The sequence below is a fragment of the Lepidochelys olivacea genome, assembly GCF_965140295.1.
Source record: "Lepidochelys olivacea isolate rLepOli2 genome assembly, chromosome: 17".
NCBI classification, from domain to species: domain Eukaryota; kingdom Metazoa; phylum Chordata; order Testudines; family Cheloniidae; genus Lepidochelys; species Lepidochelys olivacea.
The window spans coordinates 92,966-109,484 of NC_140427.1; the positions used below are offsets into that span (position 1 = coordinate 92,966).

The 16,519-nt window shown below is 41.0% G+C and overlaps 1 protein-coding gene across 1 annotated transcript in view; it reads left to right on the forward strand.

Annotated features, from left to right (window-relative positions):
* Positions 1-16,519, forward strand: part of YWHAE (tyrosine 3-monooxygenase/tryptophan 5-monooxygenase activation protein epsilon) — a 56,908-nt gene that overhangs the window by 3,787 nt on the left and 36,602 nt on the right. The window contains exon 2 of the mRNA XM_084651023.1: positions 13,361-13,560. Within this exon, the coding sequence (XP_084507149.1) occupies positions 13,361-13,560 (200 nt within the window). The remainder of the gene's footprint in view (positions 1-13,360; positions 13,561-16,519) is intronic.

Below are 16,519 nucleotides of genomic sequence, written 5' to 3' on the forward strand. Positions count from 1 at the left end.
AAATATAATAGCAAGATTTAAAAAAAAAAAAGTAATGTAAACTCTCATGCATTACTGTATAAACCAGTTAGCCAAAGACTCAAAGTAATAGCAGTTTTTTTGTTTTAAGTACATTAAAAGCAGGAAGCCTGCTAAACAACACTGAAGGATAATAAGGCCATTGCGGAGAAACTAAATGAATTCTTTGCATCAGTCTTTACGGCTGAGGATGTGAGGGAGATTCCCAAACCTGAGCCATCCCTTTAGGTGACAGATCTGAAGAACTGTTCCAGATTTACATGTCATTAGAGGAGGTTTTGAAACAGACTGATAAATTAAACCGTAATAAGTCACCGGGACCAGATGGTATTCATCAAGAGTTCTGAAGGCACTCAAATGTGAAATTGCAGAACTACTAACTGAGGTTTGTAACCATCATTTAAATCAGCTTCTGTACCAAATGACTAGAGGATAGCTAACGTGATGCCAAATTTTAAAAAAGGGCTCCAGAGGTGATCCTGGCAATTATAGGCCAGTAAGCCTGACTTTAGTTTTAACTAGTTTGCCCAGTACTAATGCTAAAAAAAATTTTAGTACACAGGGTAAGAAAAGAGCGTACATCTGGGTATAGTGCTTCGATTATCCACAAATACAAAGTTTTGTTTTAAAAGTCATAAGATACATGTAGTGCATAATCAGCAATAACGCAAATTTAGGTGAATAAAATTATCAATACATTTTAGATATTAGCATCCAACTATTTGGGTATATCACTCATGAAAAGTTTATACAGAGAGTTGGTTGTGGAAAGCAAAATATATCAATGAGTGAAGATTGTCCCTCAGTAATTGAGAATTTAGGGTAGGTTGTCCATTTAAAAATACAATCAGAACAGAATTGTCAGACACACAGATGAACATAATTTCTTGGGGACAAGTCAGCATTTTTTTTCTTTTTTTATAAAGGGAAATCATGCCTCACCAGTCTACTAGAATTCTTTGAGGGAGTCAACAAGCATGTGGACAAGGGGGATCCAGTGGATATAGTGTACTTAGATTTTCAGAAAGCCTTTTGAGAAGGTCCCTTGCTAAAGGGTCTTAAGCAAAGTAAGCTGTCATGGGATAAGAGGGAAAGTCCTCTTGCAGATCGGTAACTGGTTAAAAGATAGGACACATAGGGTTGGAATAAATGGTCAGTTTTCAGAATGGAGAGAAGTAAATAGTGGTATCCCCCAGGAGTCTGTACTGGGACCAGTCTTATTCAACATATTCATAAATGATCTGGAAAAAGGGGTAAACAGTGAGATGGCAAAATTGGCAGATGATACAAAACTACTCAAGATAGTTAAGTCCCAAGCAAACTGCAAAGAGTTACATAAGGATCTCACAAAACTAGGTGACTGGGTAACAAAATGGTAGATGGAAAATCAATGTTGATAAATGCAAAGTAATGCATATTGGAAAACATCCCAACTACAGGTATCAAATGATGGGGTCTAAATTAGCTGTTTCCACTCAAAGAGATCTTTGCGTTATTGTGGATAGTTCTCTCAAAACATCCGCTCATTGTGCAGCGGCAATCAAAAAAGCGAACAATGTTGGAAACCATTAAGAAAGGGATAGATAATAAGACAGAAAATGCCATATTGTGTCTCTATAAATCCATGGTAAGCCCACATCTTGAATACTAAGTGCAGATGTGGCTGTCCCATCTCAAAGAAGATGTATTGGAATTGGAAAGGGTTCAGAAAAGAGCAACAAAAATGATTAGAGGTATGGAACGGCTGCCATATGAGGACAGATCAATAAGACTGACTTTTCAGCTTGGAAAAGAGACTGGGGGAGATATGATAGAGGTTTATTAAATCATGATGGGTGTGGAGGGAGTCAATAAGGAAGTGTTAATTTTTACTCATAACACAAGAACTAGGGGGTCACCCAATGAAATTAATAGGCGGCAGGTTTAAAACAACCAAAAGGAAGTTCTTCACACAATGCACAGTCAAGCTGTGGAACTCTTTGCCAGAGGATGTTGTGAAGGCCAAGACTATAACAGAGTTCAAAAAAGAACTAAAGTTTGCGGAGTATTGGTCCATCAGTGGTTATTAGCCAGGACGGGCAGGGATGGTGTCCCTAGCTTCTGTTTGCCAGAACCTGAGAATTGGGGGGGGGCGTGGATCAGTGCTGCAGATTACCTGTTCTGTTCATTCTCTGTGGGGCACCTGGCATTGGCCACTGTCGGAAGACATGATACTGGGCTAGATGGATCTTTGCTCTGACCCAGTGTGGCCGTTCTTATGTCATGTGTTCTTAATTCCTAATTAAGGGGGGGGTCAGAAAAAACTTTCTTCCTTAATTAGGGAACTTTCCAAGATGGCTAGATCAGGGGTTCTCAACTTTTTTTCTTTCTGAGCCCCCCCTCCCCCCCACCTGCAACATGTTATAAAAACTCCACAGCTCATCTGTACCACAACAACTTTTTTGTGCCAGAGCCGGCATTAGTGGGTAGCAAGCAGGGCTCAGGCCCTGCAAAGCTAAGTTGCTCAGGCTTCGATTTCAGCCCCAGGTGGCAGGGTTTGGGGCCCTGGGCTTCAGCCCCGCTTGGTGTGCCTTTGGCTTTCTGCCCTGGGCTGCAGTGAATCTGCTTGGCAGACCACTTGAAATCTATTTGCAGTCCCCCAGGGGGCCCCGGACTCTTGGTTGAGAACCACTGGCCTAGATGAACTTCTGGTCTGATCTGGTATGGCAGTTTTGGTGTTTTCTGTGTAAAATGGGCTAATGCTCTTTTCTGGTTAAGAGGTAACTTGATTTTGGTCTGTAAGTACCTATATGTGGAAAAGATTTTTTGATAGCGTGCTCTTTAATTTAGCAAACAAAGGCATAATAATAACATCCAGGAGCTTGAAACTAGACTAATTCAGACTAGAAATTAGGTGCAAATCTTGTAACAGTGAAGGGAATTAACCAAAGGAACAATGTGTGGGGGGTGAATTTGCCATCACCTGAAGTCTTTAAATCAAAATGTCTTTCTAAAAAATATGGTCTAGCTTACCTAGAAGTTATGGTTGTGATGCAGGACTCACAAGTGAGATTCTGTGGCCTTTGTTATGTAGGAACTCTGACTAGACTAAAATAGTGGTCCAGTCTGGCCTTAAAATCTGTTTACATGTGAAGTTAGAGTCTACTATGGAAGCATGTTTAGTTTGCACAGTCAAGTACTCTAATCTTAGGAAATGCCAGATTTACAGTTGCCTATGCAAGCTTAAATCTGCCCCCTTCTGCATACTCATTATGATAAAATTGTTTAATTACATGATCACATACTGTTTTTTTCACAGGATTGTTGCCTCAGTCTCTGTACAAGATGGATGGTGCTCAGGGAATGAGGCAGCTCTTCAGTATTTCCTTGAATCCTTGTTCAGTGGTTAGCCCCATATGTTTTTCACTGTACAGTATCCAAATGCTACAGTGACAATACAATTAATTTATTCATGGCTGTTCTGTGGTCCTCACCAATCTGAGCCTCTCAAACATTAGTGAATATTTCTTCTCCATTCCCTTGCAAGATATCAGAGTATTTATTCCCATTTAACAGACTGGGACTTGAGTGCTTAATGTAATTTTGTATTCAACTTCCTATACTTGAAAGAAAAATGGCACATAAAATTACAAAAGCAAGTTCTGTTAACAGCCCCAACTGCCATCATGCACCAGCAGCAGGATTTGTTGAGCCTTAAACACTCAACACTACAGCACAGACCTATACCACAGCCAAAGGGCTAAATAAGTTAGCTATCAGAGAAGATATGTGGCCCAGCCATTGGAAAAGGATACAGCGCATTGAAAGGAGTAGTTACATATGCAGAATTATAGCTCCATTTTACAGACAGTATAGCCACAAACAAATAGATAATAAACTTTGTGGGGGCAGTATGGGTATGTGACTGAGATTTGGATATGGGTTCTATTCCCATCTGTGGAGCCTGTTAAGGCTTTGCTCTAGCTTAAAGATTAAGGACACAAAATTAACACCAGTAGTGAGCCTAGTTCAGGGGTGTTAAACTCATGCAGAGGTTGAGGGCTAAATGTTTGTTTATCCATAGGCTACAGTTTAAATTCAGGATTGTCTACTCATATTGCACAAGGGATGCCCGTTAGAGATTTGCACAGAGATATTTGTGAAAAACTAAATATTATTTCCAGCTCTCATGTCTTTCGTTCAGTGAGGAAAATTCTGCTCCCCTTTTGGCCATCACTATTTTGGGCCTTTGTTTCTCTTCCTTACCCACCCTCCTTTATCTGTTTTGCTCACCCTTCCTTATCTTTGCGTCTCCTGTTCTCTCTGCAGCAACTTCCAATTCCAACCCAATGGGCTTCCCTCCCACCTCCAACTTCCATCTGCTAAAATGATCAGCGAGTCAATACTTAATCTTGACACTGTATTTTCATTGAGTTCTAGAGTTGACATTCCAATAACATTAGTAGGGGAGGGGTTAGGTTGCCCCCTCATTGTTTCAAGCGGTCTGCAGACTCAGGCAGACATCACTGCATTGTTTATGCTTGGTTCATATTTGGAAGGTAATATCTCTAGCCATAAGGACTCGAAAGAGTTTTTTAATACGAAAACTGAGATTATACGCAGACTGGGTATGTCCTGTGTACCTGATCTGGTTTATGGTCTGTATGTTTGACACTCCCCCCTCCATTTGGAAATCATGGTATCCTGGTTCCCTTCAGTGTCTCTTTCCAGAGGTCAAAAGGTTAGGAGGTGTCTGTCCCACCCAGAGATTCTCCTGTGTGTGGACTGCTTAAGTTAGAACTTGGGATAATGCATGCATAATAGTAATGGAATAGTGAATAGGCTTTTGTCAGGAATCCATAAGAAAGCTGTGCTGTTTGAAATAGAGATGGGCATTGACAATTTTAAACACTATAACTCTCCTAAATTTGAACAGATTATCATAAGATCAGAAAAAGGAACCACTTCACCCCAGGAGTACCCTGCCAGATTTCAAAATGCTGCTACAAACCGTGGAGGGTTGTTGTTGTTTGTTTTTTTTTCTTTTTTTTAAAGATGCAAGAATTTTTTTTATAACTGATAGTGATGGTCAATCTAAATATAGGGAATACTGTCACTTCAACTTAAACATTTTCTTTTCTTTTCTTTTTTCTTGGTGTTTTTAACTTCTGCTTGTTCTTTACATTTGACATTTAGTTCCTGTGAAACTTTGTAGATTATATGGTGAGTGGAGAACTAGTGAAATTATATCATCAGAGCGCAGATAGTGAAAATTGATCAGTTAAGAGACAGAACTTGTTACTATTTGTATGCTCTTCTAATACCTTTTTCACTTTAAGTGACTCATTTTGGAGAACAGATGCTTTGTTAAAGGACCATCTCCTCCTCCCTCATATCCCTGTACTCCATTTAAAGTGTGAGATCTAATGATACAAGACATCTAGTAGGTTCTCCTGCAAAACAAGAGTAGATCAGGCCTGGCAATTTCTAAAACGAAATACAAGCTAAAGTAAACCTTTCAGGCCTCTTTATGTATAACAAAAAAAGGTAAGGAATTAAAAAATGTCCTATATTAAAAACCTTTTTGTTGGTCTGCAGATATATTAGTCTCATTAAATAATTTTACATTAATATGCCATTCATCATTCAAATTCCCAAAGTGTGTTGCAAACTACATATGCAGCTCTCGCGTACCATTGGAATAGAGCAACTTCTAAAGTAGCACCCACGCTGCCATGTTGAACCAACCTTGGTGTTTCTTCGGGAAGAGGAGGCTGGCAAACTTCAGAGAGGGAATTTAAGGTAGGCAGAGCACAGGAACTAATGCCTCTGTGCTTGCAAAAGGTTGTTGTGGAAGATTGTGGCATGTGCTCTTATGATATGCATACCTGTTAAATGTTTCAGTCATGACAAACATAATTGATTGTAGGGCTTAGGGTGCACAATTTCTGGAAGTTTTGAAGGCATGGAAAAAACATTTTTCCTTTTTTTTTCCAGGGGAAAAAATGGGAATTTTGTTTAAAATAGAAATATCTGTAGTACTTACTTGCTTATCACAACTAACTTTTTTCTTCTTTAAGAGTTAAAAATGAATTATGTATAATTTACTTAGCACATAAGTACTGATTTGTGTGTGTTTGAATCAAAACTAAATTTATACTTATTTCATAATGACAGATATACCTAGTGTTAGGGATAGAGCTGCAGCTGCACACTAAGGCACTTAAGTGTATTTTTTTGCTGTTGACAATGGGGGTGTGTGTGTGTGAAATACAAAATATTGACAATAGAAATCATCAATATTGTAAACTAAAATGAAAGTTAATCTTTTGGGTTCAGAAATAGTATATTAATAGACTTGACATGACACAACAATGGGGCCTTGGGACCCAGAAGAAACTCATGTCTAGAGAAACATTTTATTAATTTTAAATCAGTTGTTAATGGAAGGCATTTTGAAGGACAGCAATAACATTATTTTAAACATTACCCTAAATTGTTTCACTGTTAATTCTGAGAGAATATTTCATAAATTGCTTTGCAATCTTTTCCAAAATTCCCAACTTTTCCATAGTGGGTCTTGTAGGGGGTGGGTAATTTTTTTCTGAAAGTTTGTTTTTTTCTGAACCTTAACACTTCTAGTAAGGCTGCAGCTGAACCGTTCACATTTGCTGCTAATGTAATAGATTTGGACCTTTTGAATTTGCAGAATTCATTGGCTGTCTAAAGGACTTTTTTCTTTAGTTTGGGGAGCGGTCTAGGTTTTATCTGCTGTAACCTGTTAGAGACTAAGTAATTTCCCCCAGCCACTGAGCTATGGGATATTATGGTGTGGGATTCTCTCCCATTCTCTCCTTTTGAAGCTGTTCCACTTTGTATAGAGTCCTTGGAGTGGGGTGGACTAGATCCTGGGTCTCTGACCCTCTGAAGTGGGTTTACTAACCCCCAGGCAGGAGAATAATTCTCTCTCTGGACCAGTGACTCTTCAGATATTCAACTCAAGTGGAATAACTTCAACAGGACATAGTCATTTTACAAAAATCTGGCAGGATTAGAACCCCAGGGGGTGGGAGGGGCGAGGAATTCTGGTTATGCCAACTTGGGTTCACCCATGTACATTTCTCTGGTTTTAGTCACATTGAAGGGAAAAAAAATCCCCCCAAGCCCAGACCATTTGTATCAGCTATAAAGATCAGGTTTTTCACCCAGTCCAGAAACTGCTTAATCTGGTTGCTGGGTTGTTAAATCTTTATTTCTCTTGATAAGACGCATCTATATTTGTAAAATCACAGAAACTTACCAGTAGGTGACCAGTTGTCTAAGCTGTATTAATAGTTTAAAGTTTTGGAGAGCCTAAAGGAATTGTCTTTCTCATCCCTCTCCCCTCCACCTCTGCATTTGAGAGTCAAAGGATGTGCTTGGAGTTAGGAACTGAAGGAAATTTGGGGGCTGGTGATGTTTATACCCTTTGTACAAGTTTCCAAGGAAGGGTTTGATCTCTTACCAGAATTTTGTTCTTGGTAGCTTCCACTACCATCAGGTAATCCAGATTTGATTTATCCTCAACTGAATCAAAACAGTTGGATATAATGGGGCACAAGGCTATTCCTCTGCATACCAGACTCTGAATGTGACCAGTTACTGAGTGGTCATGACCCTTTTAACTTTGTGGAAAAAGGATGCTTCCTGGGCCATACTCCTTCTGGGGGAAGAAAGTTAGTGAACCCCTCTTGGAGTAGGTCAGGAGGTGGTGTCAAGGCATATGCTGGGGGCATCTTATGAAGGACCAAACTGTACCAAGCTTCTTATGCTTTGGCCATGGCTTTTATGAAGACCCATTTGGCTTAAGAATTGGAATTTGTCCTTCATGGCCCTTGCAAAGGTTTCTGATCTCCCTTTCAAGGGTTTTCAAGCCTCTTCAATCCAAAGATGGATGAGTTCCTGAGGAAACTGAAAACAGAGTAAAGAAGTTTTTTTTATAGCAGTTATTCACAGAAGCACACTCTGAAAATCAGTCTCTCCTCTATCAGAGAACAAAATGTCATAATTCCCTTTAGCAGTCTGTGTCAGGCAGAGCTGCATCCAGGCAACAGATTTGAAGGTAAGAGAACCTGCAGCAGGACTGATAAAACCAGTTCTTTCTGTTTAATTTGTCCCAACTTTTATTTTAGTATGACATGTCATTTCTTCATATGGATGGGTCCTGGAAATCATGAAATGGGGATATGCCTATAATGGCACGTGCTTTAACACCTCTTGGCTTTCTGTGCAGATTCTTAACAACTGGACAGATAGGGAGAGGGTTATTAATCTCTGTCAGGAGACAGTTTGTGGGACAGGTTCAATGTTAAGACCCTGTTCACTTTTCACCTAACTGTGCTAAAAAGCACTATAGTTGATCCCATTGGAAAAGTATGGGGTTAGGGTTAGTAGCTAATAAAACCTTTAGTGGCACATCAGTTATTCGTCATGTGGGATCAACTCTGGCCATAATCTTATTTCTCACAACTGGCAAATGTGGGGTCATGCTCAAGAACAGACAGACCTGAATTGTGTATTGAATGCCATTCTTTTGAGTTGGAGGAAGGAGCTCTCCTATATGCCTTTGTCAGTTTCTTTTGGCCCCCCAAGACTCTGAAGAAAACTTACTAGGACAGAACTGAGTTGATGCTGATCTAGCCTGGGGACAGCAGCTTGATTGTCAGTATCGATACGTAATAATAAAGTGCAGAAAATGGGTGACAATACCATATCAGTGAACAGCTGACAAATCTTATTGCTAAATTGGCTGGTTGTAAAGCAAGGGAGCCCCACAGCTGTCACAGGTATGTGCACTAGCTAAGGTTGCGAAACAATTTCACTTATGTATACTTTACATTTCTCTAGTTCCTCCCATCTGAGGATCTTAAAAGCCGTATTTTAAAAATAAAGTTTCATCATACTTATGAGGTGTAAAGTAGCATTTCCATTTTACAGATAAGGAAACTGAGACGCAACAATGTTAGCTAACTTTGCCCAAGATCACACAGCAAGTTTATGGCAGAGCTGGGATTAGAATGCAGGGCAGAACCCCAGTCATGTTCTCTGACCACAAGACCCAGTGTTCTGGAAGGCAGAATGCCTTGCTTAGTCGATATGTACCTATACTGGTCAGAAATACTAGGGCATATTAGATTATTCTACCTAAAAGTGAACATAGAAATATTTTAAGGTGTCTTTTTTTACAAGCTTAGAAATCAGTTGTTTGGTCAGAGTTAAAGCCATTCTTTAATCAAAAGCAAAATAATTTATAGAACCTATCACACAAGCTACAAAAAATACATATTCTAATCATAGTTTGGTAGTACTGCCACCAGTTAAGGTTGTAAAATGTTTGTTTGAAAGACCCTGTTTTTAGTTGCTTATGATTTGCTCAACTTCAGCTGTTTGGACCAAAATGTTCCATACTAGATGAAGTTTCAACAAAATGGTTAAGCTATTTCTGAGAAAGGAAAAACAGTATATTTTTCTGTGACCCCTATGTTAAATTCTTAAAATGGTTTAATTAAAAAACACTACTCCCTACATGCTTTCAAGTGGGGATTTGAAGTTTGACTGGGGGGGGTCACCTTACTACTAGGAACATGTCTTGGCTATCCAGGTGAAAATCTGCCCCAATTTGGTTAAATTGTAAGCCTCTGAAAATCTCAGTGCATATGTTCTTAGTAGAGGGCTTTTTAGGGACTGGCAGCATTAGTCTCCCAAGGATTCTGTCTCCACTGAGCATGTGCCATACCAACATAATTTCTGCATGCAGACTGGATCATCCTTACAGAGCAACTGAGCATGTTCCAGCTTGGGGCTGCAAAGGCCTGGTTCCTAAAATTGCTCCTCCTGGCAGCAGAGAGCCAGTCTGGTAACTGACCGTAAGGAGATACGCTGCTATGGTTTGTGCTCCCCTAGCTGGTGACCAGTTGGCATGGAGAATGAGTAGGTAGTCTGACTTGCTTGACTGTAGAGGTGAGGTGGGGAGGTTAGCCCTGGGGCAGGCTGCTGGTGGTGGTGGTGGCAGCAGCGGCAATGGGAGCAGGGGAATAGAGACAGGATGGAACAGGCTGGGGATCAGGCAGATGGGGGGAGGGGCATCTGCAGGAGACAGCAGAAGTCTAGCCACTAGAACATGCTTCTCTGCAGAACCTAGATTTAGAACCCGGGACTCTTGAGTCCCAACAGTCCTCTGCTGTTGGCAGATTGCCACTGGGTTTCACCGCTAAGTGTCTTATCCTCCTATTAGGTTATATTTATGCTGCAGATAGACACCCATGGCTGGCCTGTGGCACCTGGCTAAGGCGATGCTTTAATTGTGGTGTAGATGTTCAGGTTTGGGCTAGAGCCTGGGCTTTAGGACCCTGTAAGGTGTCTCAGCCTGAACCTGGAGGTCTAAACTGCAATTAAACAGCCCCTTAGCCCAAGCCCCGCAGTCCTGAGTCTGTACAGGCCAGTGGCAGGTGTCTAATTGCAGTGTAGACATAACCATCGTGACTGAAGTCCATATGCAAGATAAGTCTATTCCTGTTACCAGTTACCCTGTTAACTGTCTGGGCTGTGGCTGTAAGGGTACCAACCTTGATATAGACCTGCATGGGAAGGAGTATGGTTCCACGTGATGGAATTTGTGTGTTTTTTTTTTTTAAAGCAAGAAATTACTTTTAAAAAACCGCCCTGAATTAAAAGATCTTTAATTGCAAAGTCAAGCAGTCAGAAGCTAGAAAACGTAAGAATTTTCTGTGCGACCTTAATTTGGCCCTCTTGTGCATAAGTGTTGTGGTGCAGTAGTTAATTTATGATTACGTTCTGTTTTTCCACAGAATCCTTTCTCATTAAGTGCACAGGATGGATGGTGCTCAGGGAACAAATCAGGGTTATGTAGTGAATGAGGCTGTTTGTGGAATCTGTTGTGATATTTGAGCCTACAAATGTACCCTAATTGTAAGCTCAATTGTAAAAAGTATGTGCAAGTTCTTAAGTTGTTACAATAATCTGTAATAATAAATATTGATGGAAAATGTTTTGTTGCTTTCAGCAATGCATGTTGTAAACAGGTGCAAGAAAACCAGACAGACTAAATTAGTTCAGAGAAAAAGGCCATGTTAAAATTCAAGGATTATGTTGAAATCATATTTGGTAAAAACCAAATATGTGGAACCAAAAATTAATTGACCAAAATTGGTGTCAGATATTAGACCTAATGGGTGGACAAAATAATGAGGGGATGGGCTATTCTATCCATCACTTCCTTGTTGGGCTCTTAAAGAGAGACCTTTTTTGGGGAAAGCAGAATGGAGAGGAACAGATGAAGACTACTGAAGTGAGCTTCATCATGGCTGCCCCCTCCACCATCTCCTAGGACCCTGAACTTTTTTTGTCCTAATCCTAAGTGATGTTCTGACCAGGATGGACCAGAGAGAGGGATCCAGATGACTTTGTTAACCACTACCAGCTGAAGCTGCAACACCACCTGAGATGAAATGGGATTGGACTTTAAAAATAGCAGCAACTCCAGCTCATCTCTGCTAACTTCTCTGTTCCACAAAAGGACAGTTATTACCATCTTTGTTACTCTCTAAGGCTATGTGTACACTGGCACTTTTGTTGCTCACAGGTGTGAAAAAACACCCACCTGAATGACACAAGCTTTAGCGATGAAAAGCATTGATGTGGACAGTGCTTCGTTGTCTGGAGTCATGCTTCCATCAACAAAGCTACCGCCCCTCGTTGGGCTGTTTTTATTTTGTCGGTGATAAAGAGCAGCCATACAACGCACCTTACAATGGTGTGGCTGCAGTGGCATAGTCGCACTGTTTAAGGTGTGTTGTGTAGAAATAGCCTAAGACTGTAAAACGGGGTTTTCCTTCTAAAAACACTCTCCAGCTAAAAGGATAGGGAACAAGGGATATTGTTAAAATGAGAGCCTTATTTAATGCTATGTTTTAAATGCTTTAACTATTTTTTTAAATGGTTTAAAGGATTTTAATGGTATGTTTACTATGGTATTAAGCAGGCTGAGGTCTCTGTATATCAGCTGTTCTCAAACTATGGGGCGGGCCTCCGAAGGGAAGCACGAACTGTGTACCTTTTTTAAAGAGCTCTGGGTTCCGCCCTGGGTGTCTGGGGCTCATGCGGAAGGGACGTGCACACTTGGATAAAGGGGACAGCTGGAGCACTGCCACCTGGGCTTGGGTTCTCTCCCTCACTGGAAGGCAGCAGGGCTCCAGGTGTCAGCCCCAAGGTGGCAACAGAAGGCGGCAGAAGTAAGAGTGGCAATAGGGCGCTAAATCTGCTGCAAAAAGTGATATTGATCAATTTCACTTTTAACATTGCCACCCTTCTGTGCCACTGCTGGCTCAGCGCTCCTTCAGAGCTGGATGCTGGTATATGTACTGGCAGTTGGTGGTGTAAACTACTACAGTTAAGAACCACTATTGACCCTACCTCATTGCAGAAATTGGAAGTTGTTCAAAAATAACTAGGCACTAGATGTTTCAAGTTGGGCAACCAAAATTAGTGGATGCTTGACCACTTCAGCCTTCTCTTGAATACTCATCTGTAAAATTGGGATAATGCCCTCTTGTCTAAGGGGTGTTGTAAAGATAAATTCACATTTTTAAATCATTCACACTTCAAAATGAGCATCATAGGAACATCCATATTTCTGTATTGTATTCTGTGTAGAGTTTAAATGATGTTCAGTAAGTAAAGCATGGAACCATACAATGAATGACAAGGCTACAAAGAAATATTGAATAGCTAGCTCTTCAGTGGACACTGTCCATCCCATGCACTGAATGAGGTAGGCATTCTGTGGAAAAAATAGTATGTGATCCTGTAATAAAACATGTATCCTAATACATACAAGGAGGGGGAATATGGTTGCACAGACAAACTTAGTTTTGGCATGTCCTAACTTTTGAGGGTTTGATTTTGAAGCTTTAACATTATAAGAGAATGTTTTAATTCAATTTAATATTTATATTGTACAAGTGCTCAGGCACCAATGAGGATCATGGCACTGTACAAAGAGGTGGACCTGATCCCTACCCAGAAGATTTTAGTGGTTTAATGTTGATGTGGGAATTGTCTAATATTTTTTGAGTTGCTTGTCTAAGTTGTCACCTGTCATCTAAAAGGTGAGGAGTCACAGGCGATGAAGGGTGGGACTGAGCCCAGTTTGTTGAAAATGAAGATCAGTGCATAAACTGAAAATTTAATCTTTTACTGAATGGCTTACAAGTCTGTTTTGAGAAGGAATAAAGTAAATAAGCAATTCAGAAGTCTGTGGGGAAACTCTGTTTAATATGCCTAATCAGTAACCTTTGCCTCCTAGAAATGGTTGAATCAATGAAAAAAGTGGCTGGAATGGATGTGGAGTTGACAGTGGAAGAAAGAAACCTTCTATCTGTGGCATATAAAAACGTGATTGGCGCTAGAAGAGCTTCATGGAGAATAATCAGCAGCATTGAACAGAAAGAAGAAAACAAAGGTGGAGAAGATAAACTAAAAATGATTCGGGAATATCGGCAAATGGTAAGATCTAGTTAGCGAGATAATTATATATTTCATTTTAAAATTTTCTTCTGCTAAGGCAAAATATACCATTTGTGACTGTCTGGCCCTGGGGGCTAATGAAACCTTGTTGAGTTCCAGTGGGTTCTCAGGGAGAATACTTGGCTAAAAAAAACATTTTACTGATGGTTTAATCAAATGCAGGTTGTCTTCCTCCATCAATATTGTGATGCCTAAACACCCTCTTCCTCCTCCAAATTGCTGATATACAGGTGACATGACAGAAGCAGAAGAGAAGACTGTTTAGAATGCTCTTGTCAGAAGTTGTTCCAAATTGTGGATCTGTTTCAATTCGCGTTCTTGAGGTCTTCTGCTGTTGGTGTGCTGGAAACAAAGCAGAACTGTGATGACTTGCTAATCCAGTTGATTTGCACCAGGTGACAGTGAAGTGGGGTGTTTTTTTTTTTTTTTTCTCTGTGAATTTTCCAGTTATTTCATAGATACAGTTGCTTTAAGGACGCTCTTGTCTCTGAAATTGAATTTTCTTCTCTGGGAGAAAATGTTTCTGCATGAATTTCAGTCTGTGACTCTTAGAGGAGCTTTAGACTTGGTGGGGTAACTTATTGACTACCAGCTGGGAAATATTGAGGCCATTTTAATATTTGACATAGCAACACAAGGGAAGGCAAGGTGCTGGTTTGATCAGGTTTCTGTTTCCAGTCATTTTGGTTTTAGTCCTTGTACAGCAGAAGTTGTCAGTTGTGGTAGTTGATCTGCTGGGATTAATGAGACATTCCGGTTCTCCTAGTCTCTCTTGTCTTTGATACTGTAGTTCTCTGCTATGCAATTTATGAATTGACAGGGCCACTCTTGGGTGACTCTTATTTCTGAAAGGTCCTAGACAATAGTACCAGGCTCATCTACTTTGAGGACACTTGCATGTGAGGTTCCACAGCATGCCATTTTGTCCAGCATATATTTGGAGCTGTTGATGGCATAGCATCATGTAATTGGTAATAACGGGACCCAAATTATATGGAAGTGCTTATAAATTTTAAATTTATTTTAAATTTAAATTTTAAAATTCTAAATTTTGTGACATGTTGGTGTGACACAGTGAAATTCTGTAGCAGGTTCAGGTAAATTAAAAAAAAAAAAAGCCCCCCCCCCTTTTTTTTTTCAAGGAAGCATGAAAATTAATACAATTGATACAATGTTCTTTATGATTTTTGGTATTACATTCTATTTTATGCTGCATATTTTATTTTTTGGCATGTCATAAACTTTTGGTAGACAGTTGAACATATTAACCAAATACTATGTCATCACTAACACACACCCCCTCCCCTGCAAAGGGTGTGTTTTCACCACGAGATAACTAAAACATGTTAGTTTTTCTGCAGTAAAAGCATAGAGGAGACAAGACACTTATTTTACTGTGAGGTAAACTAGGTCAGGGTTATAGTGCTGATCTTGCCTACTTACCTCATGATAAAATCTTTGATTTGGAAGGGCCTGTAGTAATCGAATATCCTTTCTATGCTTGATTATTGTAAAGTGTTCAATGTATGCATGTTTTGGCCTGATTCAGTAACTGGATGGTCAGGAAACATACAGGGGAACACTGGCAATAGTTAAGTTACTTGGCAAATTCTGGGTTACAAACGATGTATGCTACATCAAGGAGTATTGATCTGAGAAGTACTTAGCATGGGTCTTGCTGTCACCTCCCAAGGCATCCCATTAGGGATGTCTAAAACAGATGGGACTAGAGCACTTCTACATGCACTTGCATGTTCCACGTGCCCACCAGAACTCAAAATCTGGTTATGTGGAGATGAGAGGAGAGAGACATGATCATAACTTTCTTTGCATCCTTGCTCATGTCCATTCCAGTGTGGTGGTGTGTGCATGTGCTCCGTGTACTGCCATCAGAAAGCTTTTCCCTCTATGGAATCTGTTGCGTCGGCTCTGGTGCCCCCTGGAGTCGTGCCCATATAGTGACTCTCGCTCTGCTTGCTTTAAGTGCTTGGGGGAGTCCCACCTCTTGGAGCACTGCAGGATTTGTAAGGGGTTCAAACCCCATACCAAAAAGGACAGGGACTAGAGATTCACATTCTTTTTTATGGAGGTGGCTCTCCATCTGGCCTTGGAGCCAAGTCATGCTGACTTGACACTGTGTATCTCTAACCTGGTGAGAAGTGCACTGGCTTCTGAGAGACAGGCAGTATAGCTCAGCTTCTTCAGCACTGAGGAAGGATTCCACGTCCCAGGACACTCTGCACCAACAGAGCTTTCCAATACAGAGGCGGTCTACCCCGCACCAGGACATGCTGCACAGATCTCAGTTTCCGATGTGGAGGAAGAAGCAAAGAAAAACGGAGTGCTCCCTAATTCCGAGACCCGCTCGTGACAGGAAGCTGGCAGAATGAGGCCTGTGTCAGGCCACTTGGACTCAACAGCTGTCAGCCTAGTACCATTGATTCCGGCCCAGGAAAGGGTCCTGTTGAGTCAGTACTGTTGGACTCTCCTCCGAGGGAGAGCCATCGGACTGCAGCCCTGGTGCTTCCATCCACACCAGAGGTGTTTTGAGGCAGCAAGGGAGCTACTATGCCTCCTGTGCTGTCATCCCGCACCAGGCATGAACAGGCACCAGAGATGAATGACTATGGCACCGAGGCCTCACAAGGCAGGGAAAACCAGCAATGATGACAATGCACCTGTTACCTACCTCTTGGCACTGCTCTTGGGCGACTCTTCGCAGTTGGACTCTGGTGCGGAATCTTACACCTCCCACAGGAGCTCAGACTACTCTGACCACTGATACCTGACAGCTGATATGGGCCAAGAGTTCTGACCAATGGCCTGACCAGCACAGTGGCAAAAACTGGTGCAATGGCCTTTCTGGAATCCCTGGGCCTTCCTTCTGGTCCAAGGGTCTCAGTCAATGAGATCTTACTCCATTGTGTTGGAGCATACA